Raw genomic sequence first — 14,445 nt, forward strand, 5'->3', positions numbered from 1 at the left:
ACCCACCAGCACCGATGCTATGCAGTGTTGGAGCAGGCAGGGAGTGAGGGACACGCCCCTGGAAAGGCTGATATACACAGCCACCATTCTCTACATGGCCGGCATTAGTGGATCTCTTATTACTATCCTTCCTTTCACTAAAAAGTATCGGAGATGTAAAACAATGGATTATAAATAAAAATATCTACCATTAATTCAATGCTCACCATGCTCTATGCTGTGTCTTTTTTTCTTGAATCCTCACAACACCAGGAAGCAAATATAATCATTTTATGAGTGAGGAAAACAGATTCAGAGTGAGAAAACAACCTCCCCAGTATCACGTAGCTAGGAAGTGAGAGCCGAGATTCAAACCTCGACCTGTACGACTCTCAAGCTTGTGCCTTAATCTATAGGATAGTACTCTTCGTATCAAAACCAATGTCAAGATGTTTTTCTCACTGTGTGTATTCAGTAAGAACATGAATATGCATAGCATATATTCAAATTTGATTACGCTGAGGTAAGAAGTAAAGAAGATATGGAGAGGGAAGTCCTTTACAGTCTAAGTGGAAGGGTTGATATTAGCCAGAACAGACTTTGTGACCTTACACTGCAACTCACAAGTGGCTGCTGGAGGCCGAGGAGGGCTTATGCTCTAACAGAGCAGGCTGAGGGCCTGATGGCTACCGATACCAGGAGACTGAGGCCCAGAGAGACCACAAAGCTAGCTCGTTTAGTTTGGCAATGGGGCATATTTTGTGGCACTGCATCTTATGAAATGAAAGATACTCTGTTTCTGCCTTTTTTTTTTTTTTTTTTTTAAGTTATATTAAAAGGTACTTTTGAAACTGCTATCCCTTTTTGGCGGGGCTACAGGGAAAATAAGTAAAAGGACTTGAGTTCTGTCTGCCCTAGTGTTAGAGGGAAGCTGCTGAGGACTCGTGGAGACAGCAGAAATCCCAGAGCTTGCTCCGGTGGGCGTCAGGGCAGGCCTTCCACCTTGATAATTTCCTTTCTAGATTTTCCTAGCTTTCAGGACTTTCTTTGGGTGTGGCAATGGAGACCATCCTCAACAAGCAAAGGGATCTTCCATTTAACCTCCACCCATGGATCCGCAACCCCCAGCTCCATAATGGAGTTTCCTCTGAAGATTTTAACCATAGACCATTTCTGTAGCTTGACCTAAAGTGTTAAGGCCTCATTTTCCTTCCTTATACTGCACAGGCTGAAGTCCCAGCAAGCTCCCCATGAGGTCTCATGGTGCCCATTAGGGCTCTGGGCACAGCCCCATCCCAGGCCAGGCCAAATGGGTCAAGGGCCACTCACATCTATGAGCCGTTGCTGGTCCTGCTCAGTCATCTCGGACAGCCTGTAGTAGCGGCCTGCCAGGTCCCCTTTGAGGCCCTCCAGGGCCGTGATGGCCACGTTCTCCACCTCCCTTCGCTCAGCCCGGCTGCAGGCAGGTGGCAGGCTCAGCCCGCGGATGCTGCGGCCTGTGCGCACCCGAGAGGACAGCACGTAGCGCTCATCAAACTGCCCCTGGGTGATCTGCCGAAGCAGAGAAAGCATAGGGTTACCACGGCCAGCTGCAGACTACAGTCCTGCCACCACCACCACGGGGTCCACCCCACTGACATGCAGCACCCCGTGCAGGGGGCCCTCAGACCCTGTGCACAACATGCTGGACACATGTTGGAATTACGGGGGCAGGGGCACTGTAGCTAAGGGGCACAGCTACTTTATGCAGCACCATCCGGAATCCTTTACCCCACTAGGTGTGGCATGAAAAAAAAGGAACTGCTTTAGGAAAGACAGAGTTCTCTCTGGCCAACACCACCCTACTGGCCCTTATTAAAGAAAACAAAGACTTCAGGACCTTTCTGACCTCCTCCTTGCCCCTCCAGGGAGTGTGCTGCACCAGGGCCATCACAGAGCTTGCAGAGGGCATCTGACCCAGGGGGAGTCGCCCTCCTCTCAGGTGCTCCTCACTTCAGGCTCTGGAGTGCCAGCTGCATGGGAAAGCAGAGGGGCCTGCAGCCTACCTTGGATGCGTCCAGATCCGTGGGGTGCTTCATCACCCTGGGGTCATAGCCATTGTGCCTTAGTTTGATGACAGGATCAAAAAGGTCAGCAAACACCTGTAGAAGGGAAGATGCACCTGTTTCCACTTTAATTGATTCACCTATTAAAAGGTCGTTCCTTTCATTTGCCCCTTCTTACCTTGAGGGCCAAAGCTGACACCCTGGTCTGTCATTCTCAGTGTTACCACGCAGGAAACAGGGGTGGCAGATTGATGGTCAACGAATAATAACAACAGGCCACCTCCCTAGTGATTCTGCCAAGCTTACTGCCATGAGACTGAGCCAGAAAATCTTGTGTCTAAGGATTTGAGGGGTTCCCCCCAGTGGTTCTTGCCTTTATGAGATAAAAGAAGCTGCCAGAAGCAGTTTTGTGGTCAAAAGAGATAGTCAGGTTCTAGGGTTTGAAAATAATAAATTCACGGAAAACCAGCTACACTGCAAGAAAAGTGCACAACAGCAGTCAGGGCAAGGCCAGCACCTCTCACCCTGTGAGGTCCTTCTCCAGCTCAAACTATCCTGTGCAAAATCTATTAAAAAAAAAAAAAAGTTTCAGGGATATCCTTTAGGTAAAATGATGTTAAGAGTAGTCACAACAGAGGACCTGCCACCTTTAGGGGCTGTGGGAAGTTAGTGGGCAGGGGGTGGGGGCACACTGGGTCCAGGGAGCCAGGGTAGCGCACTGCTGTATGTGAATGAACCACCACTCCTGTTCATTCAGGAGGACCCATCCTCCTCTTGATGGCTGTTCTCCCAGAGAACTTCCCTCAGCTCCCTGCAACTTGTCATGGTGTCAAGGTTGCTCTGTGACGAGGGCTGCCGTAGCAGCAGACCATTCTACGCTTCTGTCCCAAGGATGAGGACACGGAGATCATGGGATTCGTCTGAGAGACTTGGTGAACTCAGTCATCTAGGCTACAGTAATCACTAATTCCCAAGCTAAAGACACAGACCATCCTCCTTCCTCAATGAAGTCTAGCCACAAACACACCATCTCCTAAGGTCTTATTGGTGAATACATATCACCAATAAATTATAAGTTTTTTTCTTTTTTTCTGTACCAATTCATCCCCTTGACAGTCTCAGAAAGCCCTGACATGGAACTTATCCCTCCATGAGTGGGATACCAGAGCAGCAGCAAAGGAAGCCTTGTCCCTGGGAAGCGGTAGCCCTCCTTGTTCCAGAAAGCATTTCAGATGTTCTGCTGAAGCTGGCTTCCCTTTATGAATGCTGGCCCCGCAGAGAAGAGAAGGACTCTACACCCAGACCATCCCCCCACCTCCACTCTGGAATCAGCAGCCAAGTTTTACCTCGTACGACTCCTCATCACCAGCCACCATGCCCACAGTCTTGATGAAGGGGTGGCCAGGGTTGTCCACTCCAGTCTGGATACACTGGTCCAGGGTGTAGCCATTGGGCGTCGCCTTGTTGCGGAGCTTGGCATAGATGGCCGGGGTGAGGCACTCGGCCATGCAGTTGTTGTGCTTTCGCAGATCAGGGTAGTCTGCGCTGCAGGTGGAGGAGAGGGGTGCACTCAGTGAGCACCACCTGAGGGAGGCGGCCTGCAAAAGGGCTTGGCTTCTGGCCGTCCTGCCACCAGGCTGTCTTTAGCCAGAGGGCATGGGGACACGTGGCTAGGAGTCATGACTTAAGTCAGCCAGATTAAAAAAAGAAAAACAGTCCCCAGAACAGCCCGAGAAAGGGGCCTGGCCCTGCTTAAGGATCCCATGCAGAAAACCACACACCATGGCTTATTGGAAAGAGGAGACACAGTGAAAATGACAAAATCAATGGACATCCCATGTGGCCTTTTTTTTTTTTTAAACCCAGAAGTTCTGGTAAAATGCAAGGGCACATTGTGGTGCCTTAGGTCTGTGGTGGAGAGACTGGAAACCTGCAGGTGGAGGTACCTAGAAATTCCGTTATTTATCTGTCCTCTACGGTGACGTTCCATGAGAGCAGATTCTGCTCTGTCGAGAGCGGTGGCTGGCTACTGAAACAGGCATTCTGTAAATATCTGTCGGAACGGTACACAGAAGGCAATAAAGTGAGGCGCTCTCTGATCCCGGGCTGTGTACTGACCAAACAAAGGAGATTCTGGACCACCACAGGCTCAAACACAGGTCACCTCCCTTCAGGAGTTCCTGAGGTACATGGTAGGTGTTGATAATTCCCTCAGAGATCTGGATCCCCACAAGAGCCAGCGACTATCTCTGAGAAGAACGGCAAGTCCTCCTCATCTGTCTCTACACCTGTCTCTGTGGGATCTCGTGGAGTCAGCACTGCGTGCCAACTCTGCAGTGCATGCCGTCACATCCGTGGTGAGGAGCCAAGGACTGGGAAATCCTGGCCATCTTCATGCCACTTGCCCACTTGCCCACTTTCCATCTGCAGTGGCCTTTAAAGCTGGTACTTAATATCAGTACTACAACACCATTCTCCAGGAAGCAGCAGTGAGTGAAGTGTAGGTCTGGAATCGGGGTCCTGGGGTTTGCATTTGGCTGCACTGGGCGTGTGAACTTGGGCACTGCTTCATTGTTCTACGTCTCTGTTTTATCACAAAGGGATGCTAAGATGAATAAAACAGATACTCCCATGTACAGCACTTAACACACATCAGAGTGCTCAACCGATGTTCATCGTGAGTATTATTACTATTCACCTAGCTCCCCAGCTCTGGGCAGGAATGACGACACTGCCTGCCTTGGATTCCCCACAGGCCACTGTGCTCCCCGTGTGTCGACAGCGATTGTCAGTTTGATTTGGTCATTCTGAAAAGCAACAAGAAGGACCCTTGCTGACAGTTTCTGGCAGGGGAAAGCAGATTTCTGGCTGACACATGGAGTTCTTACCTGGGCGGGAACAGCCGATGGTGCTCCCGAGCCTCGGCACGCACGTTCTGCCGGTTCAGCAGATACCCAGTGGTTAGGGCACTGGTGCCCATGGTAGCAAGTAACAGAGAAGCATTGCGGCCAGTGAGCAACTTCGAGAAGGCACTGGCCATCCTTCCTCTTGGATGAGTGTCTGAAAGCAGAGAAAATGGATCAGACAAGCTCCCGGGGTGGACCTAAGCCACAGCCCAGCGATGGCCGGGCAAGAGAAAGGACTGCAGGAAGCTCTGCCTCTTTTTTGATTTGGTTTTTCTCTTTCTTTCTTTCTCACCCATACCCCTTCACACTGCTTGGGGAAATGTGGGGAGGTGTAGACACTGTGAATGTCCAACTGCATGAAGTCCATGGCCATTTTCTCCAGTTAAGAATACAGGGAAAATAAACAGGATTTCTGCTGCTGGCTGTGTGACAGACCAGGTGCTCCTTTGGACCCCACCACTGCACAGTGAGGACAGCCTGAATAGGTCAGGTTCCTGGGCTTGGAAGAAGTAGAGGAAGTTTCTGAGTCCCATCCTCCCACTCCACTCCTCGCATATGAGCTGGTGGCAGAGCTCAGGGTAACAAGCAAGGAGGTTTGGGTTATGTTGAGGACAGATGTCTATGTGAACACTAAGGTCAGGATACCAACAGTGGGGTGGAGAGCTCTGTCTGTGACTCCACTAGTGAGCTAAGACCCTTAAGAGGGGCTCAAGTAGTCCAAGGCTCAAGTAGCCCAATCCCTGGCTCCCAGCAGAGGCAGAATCAAATCCTCTCTAAGGAAAATATACTCAGTTTAGGCTCTGGTTTCCTACAGATGACCATCAGGCAACAAGCTCTCAGTCAAAGATCAGGAGGAATTGGGGGTCACAGAGTCAAACTATCTTTTAAAAATGAAAATGAAAATAAAGAGAAGATCATTAACAAAAGAACCACTAAAATATATACTTATGAAGAAACAGACATTAGAAGGACAGCCTGAGATATACATAAAACGTAAAAAACATATGTAAGTATTTGTTTAGATGTATACAATATCAACAAAGAATGAAAATCAGGATAAGCCCCTGCCCAGAGAGAGATCCTGCTATGTCTGCTATTGCCCAGAGATGGGAAGGACCAGTTACAGCATCACCCAGCAGGGAGCTTTTTAATGTGGGTTGTTGAGTGTGTAGAGTAGAACAGGTCACTCTAAGTACTCTCTGTGATGCCCGAATACAGGGAGTATGGAATTTTTTCCCTAATATTTAGAAGGTTCCAAGGACTCTGTCTCAAGATCCTCCAAGCTTAGCACCAGCAAAGAGCTCCCTGATGTGTATGGCTGTGGCTCAAAACCTGGGCCATTCAGTGGAAGACAGACTTTTAATAAGGTGAGGTTGGCATAGCCTTACACATAATTCTTATTACTGTGTTATGTTAGTCACAATACATCATTAGTTTTTGATGCAGTGTTCCAAGATTCATTGTTTACATATAACACCCAGTGCTCCATGCAATACGTGTCGTCCTTAATACCCACCACATAATTCTAAGAGCAGCCTTTTGAGGTCCACTTTCTTCCTAGATTGTATTTTGGGAACTGGGATCAGTCTATGAACTTTATGCTTCCAGAATCTCCACCTAGAACTCTCTATTTAACATCTGTTTGAGCAATATTAGGGAGAAACTTGAATATCTCAACCAAAAGCACCAGCGTCCTTGAAAAAATTTAGGACTTTTTTTTTTCTTTGCTAACCCAGGAAATCAGGGAGCCTTTCTTCTGTGCTAATGTCTAAAGATAATTCCCTAAGTCTTAAAGGCAACAGAAATTAGTAAGCCTCAGACAAGATAAATGGGCCATTTTTTTAAAGTTGTCCTAGGGACTTGGACTGGCCCAACATTAATCTCATCACACGACTTCGGGCTGTTACTGGTCTCCTTCCAAGAGTGGGTGAGGGCTCCTCAGAGAACTGTCCCACTACTTGCTGGCTCTTGCATGTGGCAGGCAGCACTAATGTATACCTTTCGGCTCTGTTTTAGCTGAGTCCACACCCTCCATCTCCTCCCTGAGCAGAAAGGTAATGTCTTCTGAGGTTTATCATAGAACTCATCAAAGTAAAGGAATCTTTATCTAAATTCTTTTCAGGAAACATAACGGCCCAAAAAAATAAGCTCGGACAGCTCAGACTAAGTCTATTTGTGTCTGAGCTTGACTCATATGGCTTGATCTTTATTTTTCTTTCCTTAACTTGCTTGGACACTGACATGTGTTTGCATCAGAGTCTGTGTGAGAAGGCCAATCTTGAGCAGAGTCAGGAGGAAGAGGAGGGCATGGTGTCATTTGCGCCCCACTGACAACTGGTGCTCTTCACAGGTCTTGCACAGGAGAAGGATGTGCAGGTGGGTGTCTGACTCAAAACAGTCATGTTTGACACGTCCTATCTATATTTTGTTTCTGGAAGTAATAATAATATACATCCAAGAGTTCTAACATTGTCCTCTTGTCTGAGCCATGACATAGGATTCCTGCCAATAATTCCTGCCAATAATAATAAAATGGAGGCTTTGCCTGCCGCAGGCTAAGCAGCCCTGGAGCTCTATATCTTTAGTGCTTTTGCTTGGATTCCTTGTAGAGGATTGACACAGGCTCAACGTTTTGGTGACGTGAAGAATTCCAGCTTCCTTGCCTCTATGTTGCTCTCTTTCCGGGACACACAGAAACACTGGATTTCACTGTTGAGATCCCAACCAATCAGCTTCAGAGAGTGAACTAAGGGTCTCATCAGACAGGCTAGGGACCCTGGGAGCAGTTGCTCCCCAAAGACCCAGAGCCAGGCTTGCAATAAAACCATTTTTCTGGGATGCCTGGGTGGCTCACTGGGTTAAGCCTCTGCCTTCGGCTCAGGTCATGATCCCAAGGTCCTGGGATTGAGCCCCGCATCAGGCTCTCTGCTCAGCGGGGAGCCTGCTTCCTCCTCTCTCTCTCTGCCTGCCTCTTTGCCTACTTGTGATCTCTCTCTCTCTCTGTCAAATAAATAAATAAAATATTTTTTTAAAATATTTTTTCCTTGACTAACTGATTTCCGTGACTAAACGATATCTCTGCTGTGTGTTTAAAAAGATAGTCTGTGAAAAGCTGCACAAGCACAACATTGCTTTGTCTTACAGACTCTGTGACCCGGGAGCCCCCATATGTTCCATAAGCACTATCTGCAGCGGAGCCTCTGCCTCCAAGAGGCTGGATTTGTTACTTGCATCGATGGTGAGATGGTAGGTAACCTGTGGCATAAGTGAAGCCGGAGAAAGGTATGTAAGAGATAACCCGTGTGTGCCAAAGTGGTCGTGCTTCGGCTTGCCTAGTTTCCAAATGTGGTGGTTCTGTAAGTCAGTCTATCTGGTGGAGCCACCAGGACCAAAGTTTGAAGCCTAAAGCCATCTGAGGCTTCCTAGCAAAGCTTTTTGATTTTTTTGATTCTGTCCCTGCCACAGGCATTAGCATAACCTACTGAACTGTTCCGTGAGGAGATGGTCAGAGAGAGGAGACAAGGTGCGGGAACAGCTATGGTGCTTCTCCAGGGACAAAGTCCTCAGCATCCAGACACCCTTAGGAGGAGGAGTGGCCTCTTCTTTAAAGCTTGGCTTTTGCGGTTCTTTTTGCCTGACAGCTTGCTTGAAGTTAGGCATCATTCCCAGTTTCTCTGAATTATACCCTGTTAGTTTCCTTCTTGGCACTCATCCCCACCTCTCATTTTATCTGCTTTGTGTACTGACCATCTCCCCCAAATAAATAAGTCCGCAAAGCAAGGAACTTGGTTTCTTTTGCTCACCGCTGTATCATCATTGCCCATCATTGCCTAGCACAGCACCTGGCATTGGTGGGCTCTCAGTAGCGTTATTTAATAAATGCTTTCTGCACTGCTTGCTGGTGGAGGAAGCCACTCTAGGCTTGCCAGGACCCACACAAGAATGCTGGCGTCAGCTGATTGGGCACAACGGGGGCTGTGAGGCCGGAGAACTGGGCCAGTCAGAGGGCGAGGGGATGGGCCCAGGGGCACAGGCCCTGGAGAAGTTCAGAAGCCAGCTTCCCTCAGCCTTAGGATACCCAGTGGCCAGTGTTCCCCGGGAGCAGAATCCAGACTTATTTTGGGGGAAAGAAGCAAATGTCAACTAAATAAATTCACTGGGAATTTTATGAAAGCTCACATGGCACTGGTACACACACATTCAGGGTCTGCCATGGGGCCCAGAACACCCGGGACACAGTGCACCAGTCTGACTTTCAGGTTAAGAGCTCTAGAGCTCCATACTGAGCTCTCTGATAGATCGCTTATTATACACACATACACACACACACACACACACCATGTAGCTAACATATTCTAGTACAGATATATCAAATATATCCTATGTAGGAGAGATGTATTTTAAAATATCAAAACAGAGAGGGTGGCAAACCATAAGAGACTGCTAATCATAGGAAACAAACTGAGGGGTGCTGGAGGGGAGAGGGGTTGCAGGATGGGGTAACTGGGTGATGGGCATTAACAAGGGCATGTGATGTAATGAGCACTGGGTGTTATATGACTGATGAATCACTAAATTCTACCCCTGAAATGAATAATACACTATGCATTAACTAAATTGAATTTAAATTAAAAAAAAAACTAAAATAAAATCAGTTTACTTACTGTGCTTTTGTGCTGTCGCCATAAGCCATACTCATTTGTTTCAGTAAAATTATTGCAGTTTGGTTAAGTATTGCTTCTTACTGCCCCTCGAGTTTGGACTTTACTATCCATCTTTCCTGTGACTGAACCAGCGCCTGGTGCTTCAGTCCCCAGGAAACTTCTAGCCCAAGGTGACTGCTTGCTGTCTGAGCTCCCATAGCACTCCTGGGCTGCTCGCTCATCGCCATGTACGCTGCACAGGTGTTTGACACCTGCTGGTGAGCCCAACTGTCCTGTAGCTCTTGTCAGGATAAGGAACTGCCCACTATGCACCTTCTTCCCATCCAATGGCTAAAATCTTCAAGTACAAGAACCTACCTACCTGTCACAGATCATTGCACGTAGTAGCTGATCAATAAACATTTCTTCTCTGACTTATTTTTAAGCTATGCTTTGCCTGATTTCCAGAAGAAGGAAATCTTACCAGCCTCCTGCTTATCTCTCTTCAGACAAGGCATGTAGGTCTCCCAGAGAGGAACCTTTTCCTTGGGTTATTCCCCCAGGCATCTTTCCCCCTCTGGCCTGGCTTCTTTGCTCCCAACCACTTCTCACTTTTAATTTGCTATAAAGCTTGGGCCTGGTATCTAAGCCAACTTAGGGTCAAGTTTGACCCGGGAAGCTAGCTTACAAAACTAGGGAAAAAAACCTATTTACATTACATTAAACACATCCCTTTCAGCTATTGATTTTGAAATCCTATCATAAAAGCAACCAGGCAAGGCTGGTAGGCTGGATTTCAGCATTTCCCTGCTCAGGTTCCGGGTCTCCACAAGCTGCCAAGAGCAGAGCAGCCCAATGCAGGCTCCTCGTCTCTCAACCCTAACAGGCCGGCTCCGTGGGAGCCCACGCAGCCTGACCTCGTCTGTTTGACAGGGAGATCTGGTACAGGGTGTCCCACAGGTAACAGATGGAGCCTCCCAGCAAAGCATGAAGCCTCATGTGCATGTCCTTCCTTCCACCAGGAATCTTTTGACTGAGTAGGCAGGTGGGGAAGGAAGAGGCAGATGAGAAACCAGTGTTGGGTATCGGAGAAATTTAACTAAAAGCTGCCATCCAGAAATTCCTCTCCACAAAATACAGGAAAGAATCTTTATCACCAAGCATTAAGACAGGCGGTGATGCACCTCCCAGGCAGTCCACTAAAGAAATTGCAAAAATAGAACAAAATCTTACCCTTTTAGAGAACGAGGCTGATAGAACCTGTCTGCGTACATGTTCTCAAGGTAACTCAGGTAAGACATGACAGCGCTATTTGTCACACAGCGCTTACTCCAAGTTCACCCGAAATTGGGGTGGCCGTTTGTGTTAGCTAATTGCCTTCGGCCAAAGGAAAAATAAGCTTCTCCTGTCTCCTCTACAGCAGGTAATTTTACAACTTGGAGCCTGGCACCTAAGTTGAACCACTAGCATCACCCCCCTTCCCCTGCCAGGGGCAGATCTTCCTTAATGTGTACATTTCAAAGAGATGGCTCCCAGGCCCTTGAGAAAAACATTTCTAGGTTGTAAAACTGGCTGGAGGCTCACTTCCTCTTAAAGAGATTTATATACATCTCAAAGGGACAGAGAAAGAATTTACAAGTTTTCTAAAGGAAATATCCTAAGAAAAGGGGAGCGATGGGTTAGTTACCTCCCTTCCCTCAAATGGGGGGAGTACTGTGTCAGGAGCTTAGCAGGGCTCCAGCAAGGGTGGACATCCCTCAGAACTGATCCCACAGTTTGAAGAAACAAGACCCAAAGACCATAGGATGGGGTCACAATTTTTATTGGTTCTCAAGCTCACTGGCCTGCACATGAAGATTTGTAATAAATGCTGGGTAAGAGAGAGAATGAACATAGAGACCCCAAGTCAGAAGGGGTCATTTAGCTCAGCCTGAATGCAGTCACCCCTATACCTTAGGCCCTCCTTAAACACCAGCAGAGCTGGGCATCTTACCACTTCCTAAAGCAACCCATTTCACCATTGGACAACTATAATCATTAAAAATTTCCCCATTTTCATAAGGGGGGGGGAATCAAAATTAGAGTCTTTTCAAAGCCAGGTACTTCCCCACAGTAACCCCAAGGAGCAGCTATCTTGCCCTCTGTCACAGATGAGGGAACTTAAAAACAGAGAGGTCAACTAAAAGCCCAAGGTCACACAGACAAAGGAAAAGCATATACTGTGTTTCAGTAGCCACTCATTTAAATGAAGATCCTGTTTTTACTTAGAAGATTTAATAATAAACAATATTACAGTATGTTGGGATGGAGCCGACCCCCTTATCTCTCAAGGAATACAGCGGCCAGCCAGTTCTAGCTGCTTTGGTCCCTCATGGTTTCTCAGTCAGGGTTTCCACTGGGAGCTCTGGGCCAAGTTGCAAACCAGCACACAGGCATTGTTCTCCCCCACCCCCAGAGGGGAAGCAACACCAGAGGGTGAACCCTCCGGGCTTCCTCCACCCTCTAGGAATACACTGACCATGGACTTCCAAAAGCAGTCAGATGTGTGGGCCAAAGTCATCGTGAATGACACCAACATGCTTCAGGTGGAAAGGAGTCAGAGTGGGCAGTGATGAAGGGAGAGGGAGACAGGACAGTGAGGTGAAGACAGGTATCTTTTTATTTATCTGGTTTTTTTTTTTTAAGATTTTATTTATTTATTTGACAGACAGATCACAAGTAGGCAGAGAGGCAGGCAGAGAGAGAAGGGAGGAAGCAGGCTCCCTGCTGAGCAGAGAGCCCGATGCGGGGCTCGATCCCAGGAGGCTGGGATCATGACCTGAGCCAAAGGCAGCGGCTTTAACCCACTGAGCCACCCAGGTGCCCCTATTTATTTGTTTGATAAATATTTAAGTGCTTATTATGGGGCAGTTTTTATAGTGCTCACCACCTGAGGAGAGAACTCCTGTGTAGCCCTTGTTACGAGTTGGGCTTGGTGGTTATTACCCCCATTCAGTCCTCACAACACACCCATGAGGTTGATGCTCTTACTGTCCCCATTTCACAGATAGGCAAATGGAGGTAAAGGAAGGTAACAGAGCTGGCCCCAGACCACAAAGCTCATGAGTGGCAATGCTGGAATTCAAGGCCAGCAGTCCTTCCTCCCAGTCCGCAGTCGTAACCTGCTCCCCTCCTGGGCCAAGACAAGGCACAGGATAGGTGTTCTGCCACAGGAGCCAGAGCCCCGTGGGACTCCTGGGAGGGCGTGGTCTGGTCTGGTTTGAGCCCACACTGCTCAACTACACTGTGCGTGTTTGGTTTTAGTCAGACCAACATATTGCTTGCCCCCACCAGCCCCGTGACTAGTACCAGGTCACAAACAACAAAAGATCCGAGCAGAAACAATGACTAAACACCACATACCCATGTCCATAAACAGATGGCTATGGATGCCCGCCTGCATTACCTCTTTCTGGCCATGCACTTTCCAGGCATCTTCCAGATGGGAGAAGAGCCACTGCCCTCAGCCTACACCAGATTTAATAGATCTGTGAATGCTGCAGAAGGGAAGGGAGGAATGAAGGCTAACTATAACCCTGTTCTATGCCTAGGTCCAAAATCTTCATGATGAGGGCATGGCATCCCGCACCACAGTCACTGATCTAAATTTGGCTTTCGAGGGACTCTATGGAAAACAACTGTCCTGAAATTTAGAGAGCCAGATTAAACCGGGACTGAATCTGCCTATGATTTGTGGTGGCTGACTATCCCCAAAGGCCCCAGGAAAACCCATGATGTGGGGACAACCCTGACTGATTCTAGATTCCAGAACACTTGCAGCTTCCAGGGACAGATCTGAATGAGGCCAACCCAACCACTCATGAGTGGCTTATGCAAAGTGCGGATGCAGCCTCCACAATGGAGAAGATCACTTCGCAGCCTGAGAGCTAGCCTTGAATCTCATTTATTCATTCATCCATTTGTCCACCTGTCTGGCTGTCTATCCATCCATTCAACAACATCAGAGAATCAATCCCTGTGTCAGATTCTGGGGCTGCCCTCCAGAAGCTTCTGGTCTGGAATAGGAGAGAGATCATTGTAAGAACAGATCATTCGAATAAAAAGTGACATGAGCAAAGATAATTAACAGGGGAGAAGACCCAAGTCTACCTGATAAGTCAAGGAGATTTTTCTCAAGAAGGTAAAAAATCGAGGGTTAGCATTTAGAATGATTTGGCATGTTGAGAGAGAAATTTTGATTGATTAAGAAAATTTAAGTTTGTATTTTCTATGCCTGTATTTTCTTTTTCTAGTCATTGTACTTTATTATGTACTTTATTATGTATTATGTACTTTATCATGTTTTACAAATGTATTGGTCTGTGATGGATTAGAAATTAATGACAGCTTTTGTTGCAGACAGTTTGGGAAGTGCTGCTCAGTTTCCTTATCTATACGATGGGGCTAATCATGGGACCTACTCATAGAGGTTTTGTGAGGATTAAATGAGCCCTCAGCACAAATGCTGACATAGAGGGAACAGGCAGTAAGTGTTAGAAGTTCTTGTGGCTAATGTTACTAAATTGGTAAACTGGTGAGAAAGGGAGAGGGGTCTAGAGGCAGGGAAATCAGGTCCTACTGTCCTGAATAAACTAGGCAGGAGACGTTCCAGGCTTCAGCCATGGTGGTGGGAAGGCTTCATGGAGATAAATGAAGAAGTTTCAAGATACTTAGTGAGTGGGCTCAGGGGGCTTTTGGGACCAATCAGATGTGGGCATGAGAGTCATGAAGGAGTCTTGGAAGACTCCCAGGTTTCTGACTTGAGGATTTCACTTGACTGGGAATCCTGGCTGGGGAGGAGGTTTAGAGTACAGGCTAGGACAAGAGGATCAG

General features: G+C 47.6%; 1 protein-coding gene and 1 long non-coding RNA gene across 3 annotated transcripts in view; one reads left to right on the forward strand and one right to left on the reverse strand.

Moving 5' to 3' along the window:
- LOC308343599 overlaps positions 1-8,708 on the forward strand; it is a 48,590-nt gene extending 39,882 nt beyond the window's left edge. The window contains exon 3 of the long non-coding RNA XR_013966886.1: positions 8,075-8,708. This is a non-coding gene — a long non-coding RNA (uncharacterized lncRNA). The remainder of the gene's footprint in view (positions 1-8,074) is intronic.
- Positions 1-14,445, reverse strand: part of CKMT2 (creatine kinase, mitochondrial 2) — a 33,028-nt gene that overhangs the window by 10,404 nt on the left and 8,179 nt on the right. For both annotated transcript variants that reach the window (XM_080804689.1, XM_080804690.1), the window contains exons 2-5: positions 4,913-5,084; positions 3,371-3,569; positions 2,025-2,120; positions 1,309-1,530 (exon numbers count right to left, since the gene is read on the reverse strand). In XM_080804689.1, coding sequence (XP_080660815.1) covers positions 1,309-1,530; positions 2,025-2,120; positions 3,371-3,569; positions 4,913-5,084 — 689 coding nt within the window. The remainder of the gene's footprint in view (positions 1-1,308; positions 1,531-2,024; positions 2,121-3,370; positions 3,570-4,912; positions 5,085-14,445) is intronic.

Source organism: Martes martes (assembly GCF_963455335.1).
Source record: "Martes martes genome assembly, chromosome: 5".
Taxonomy (NCBI): Eukaryota; Metazoa; Chordata; class Mammalia; order Carnivora; family Mustelidae; genus Martes; species Martes martes.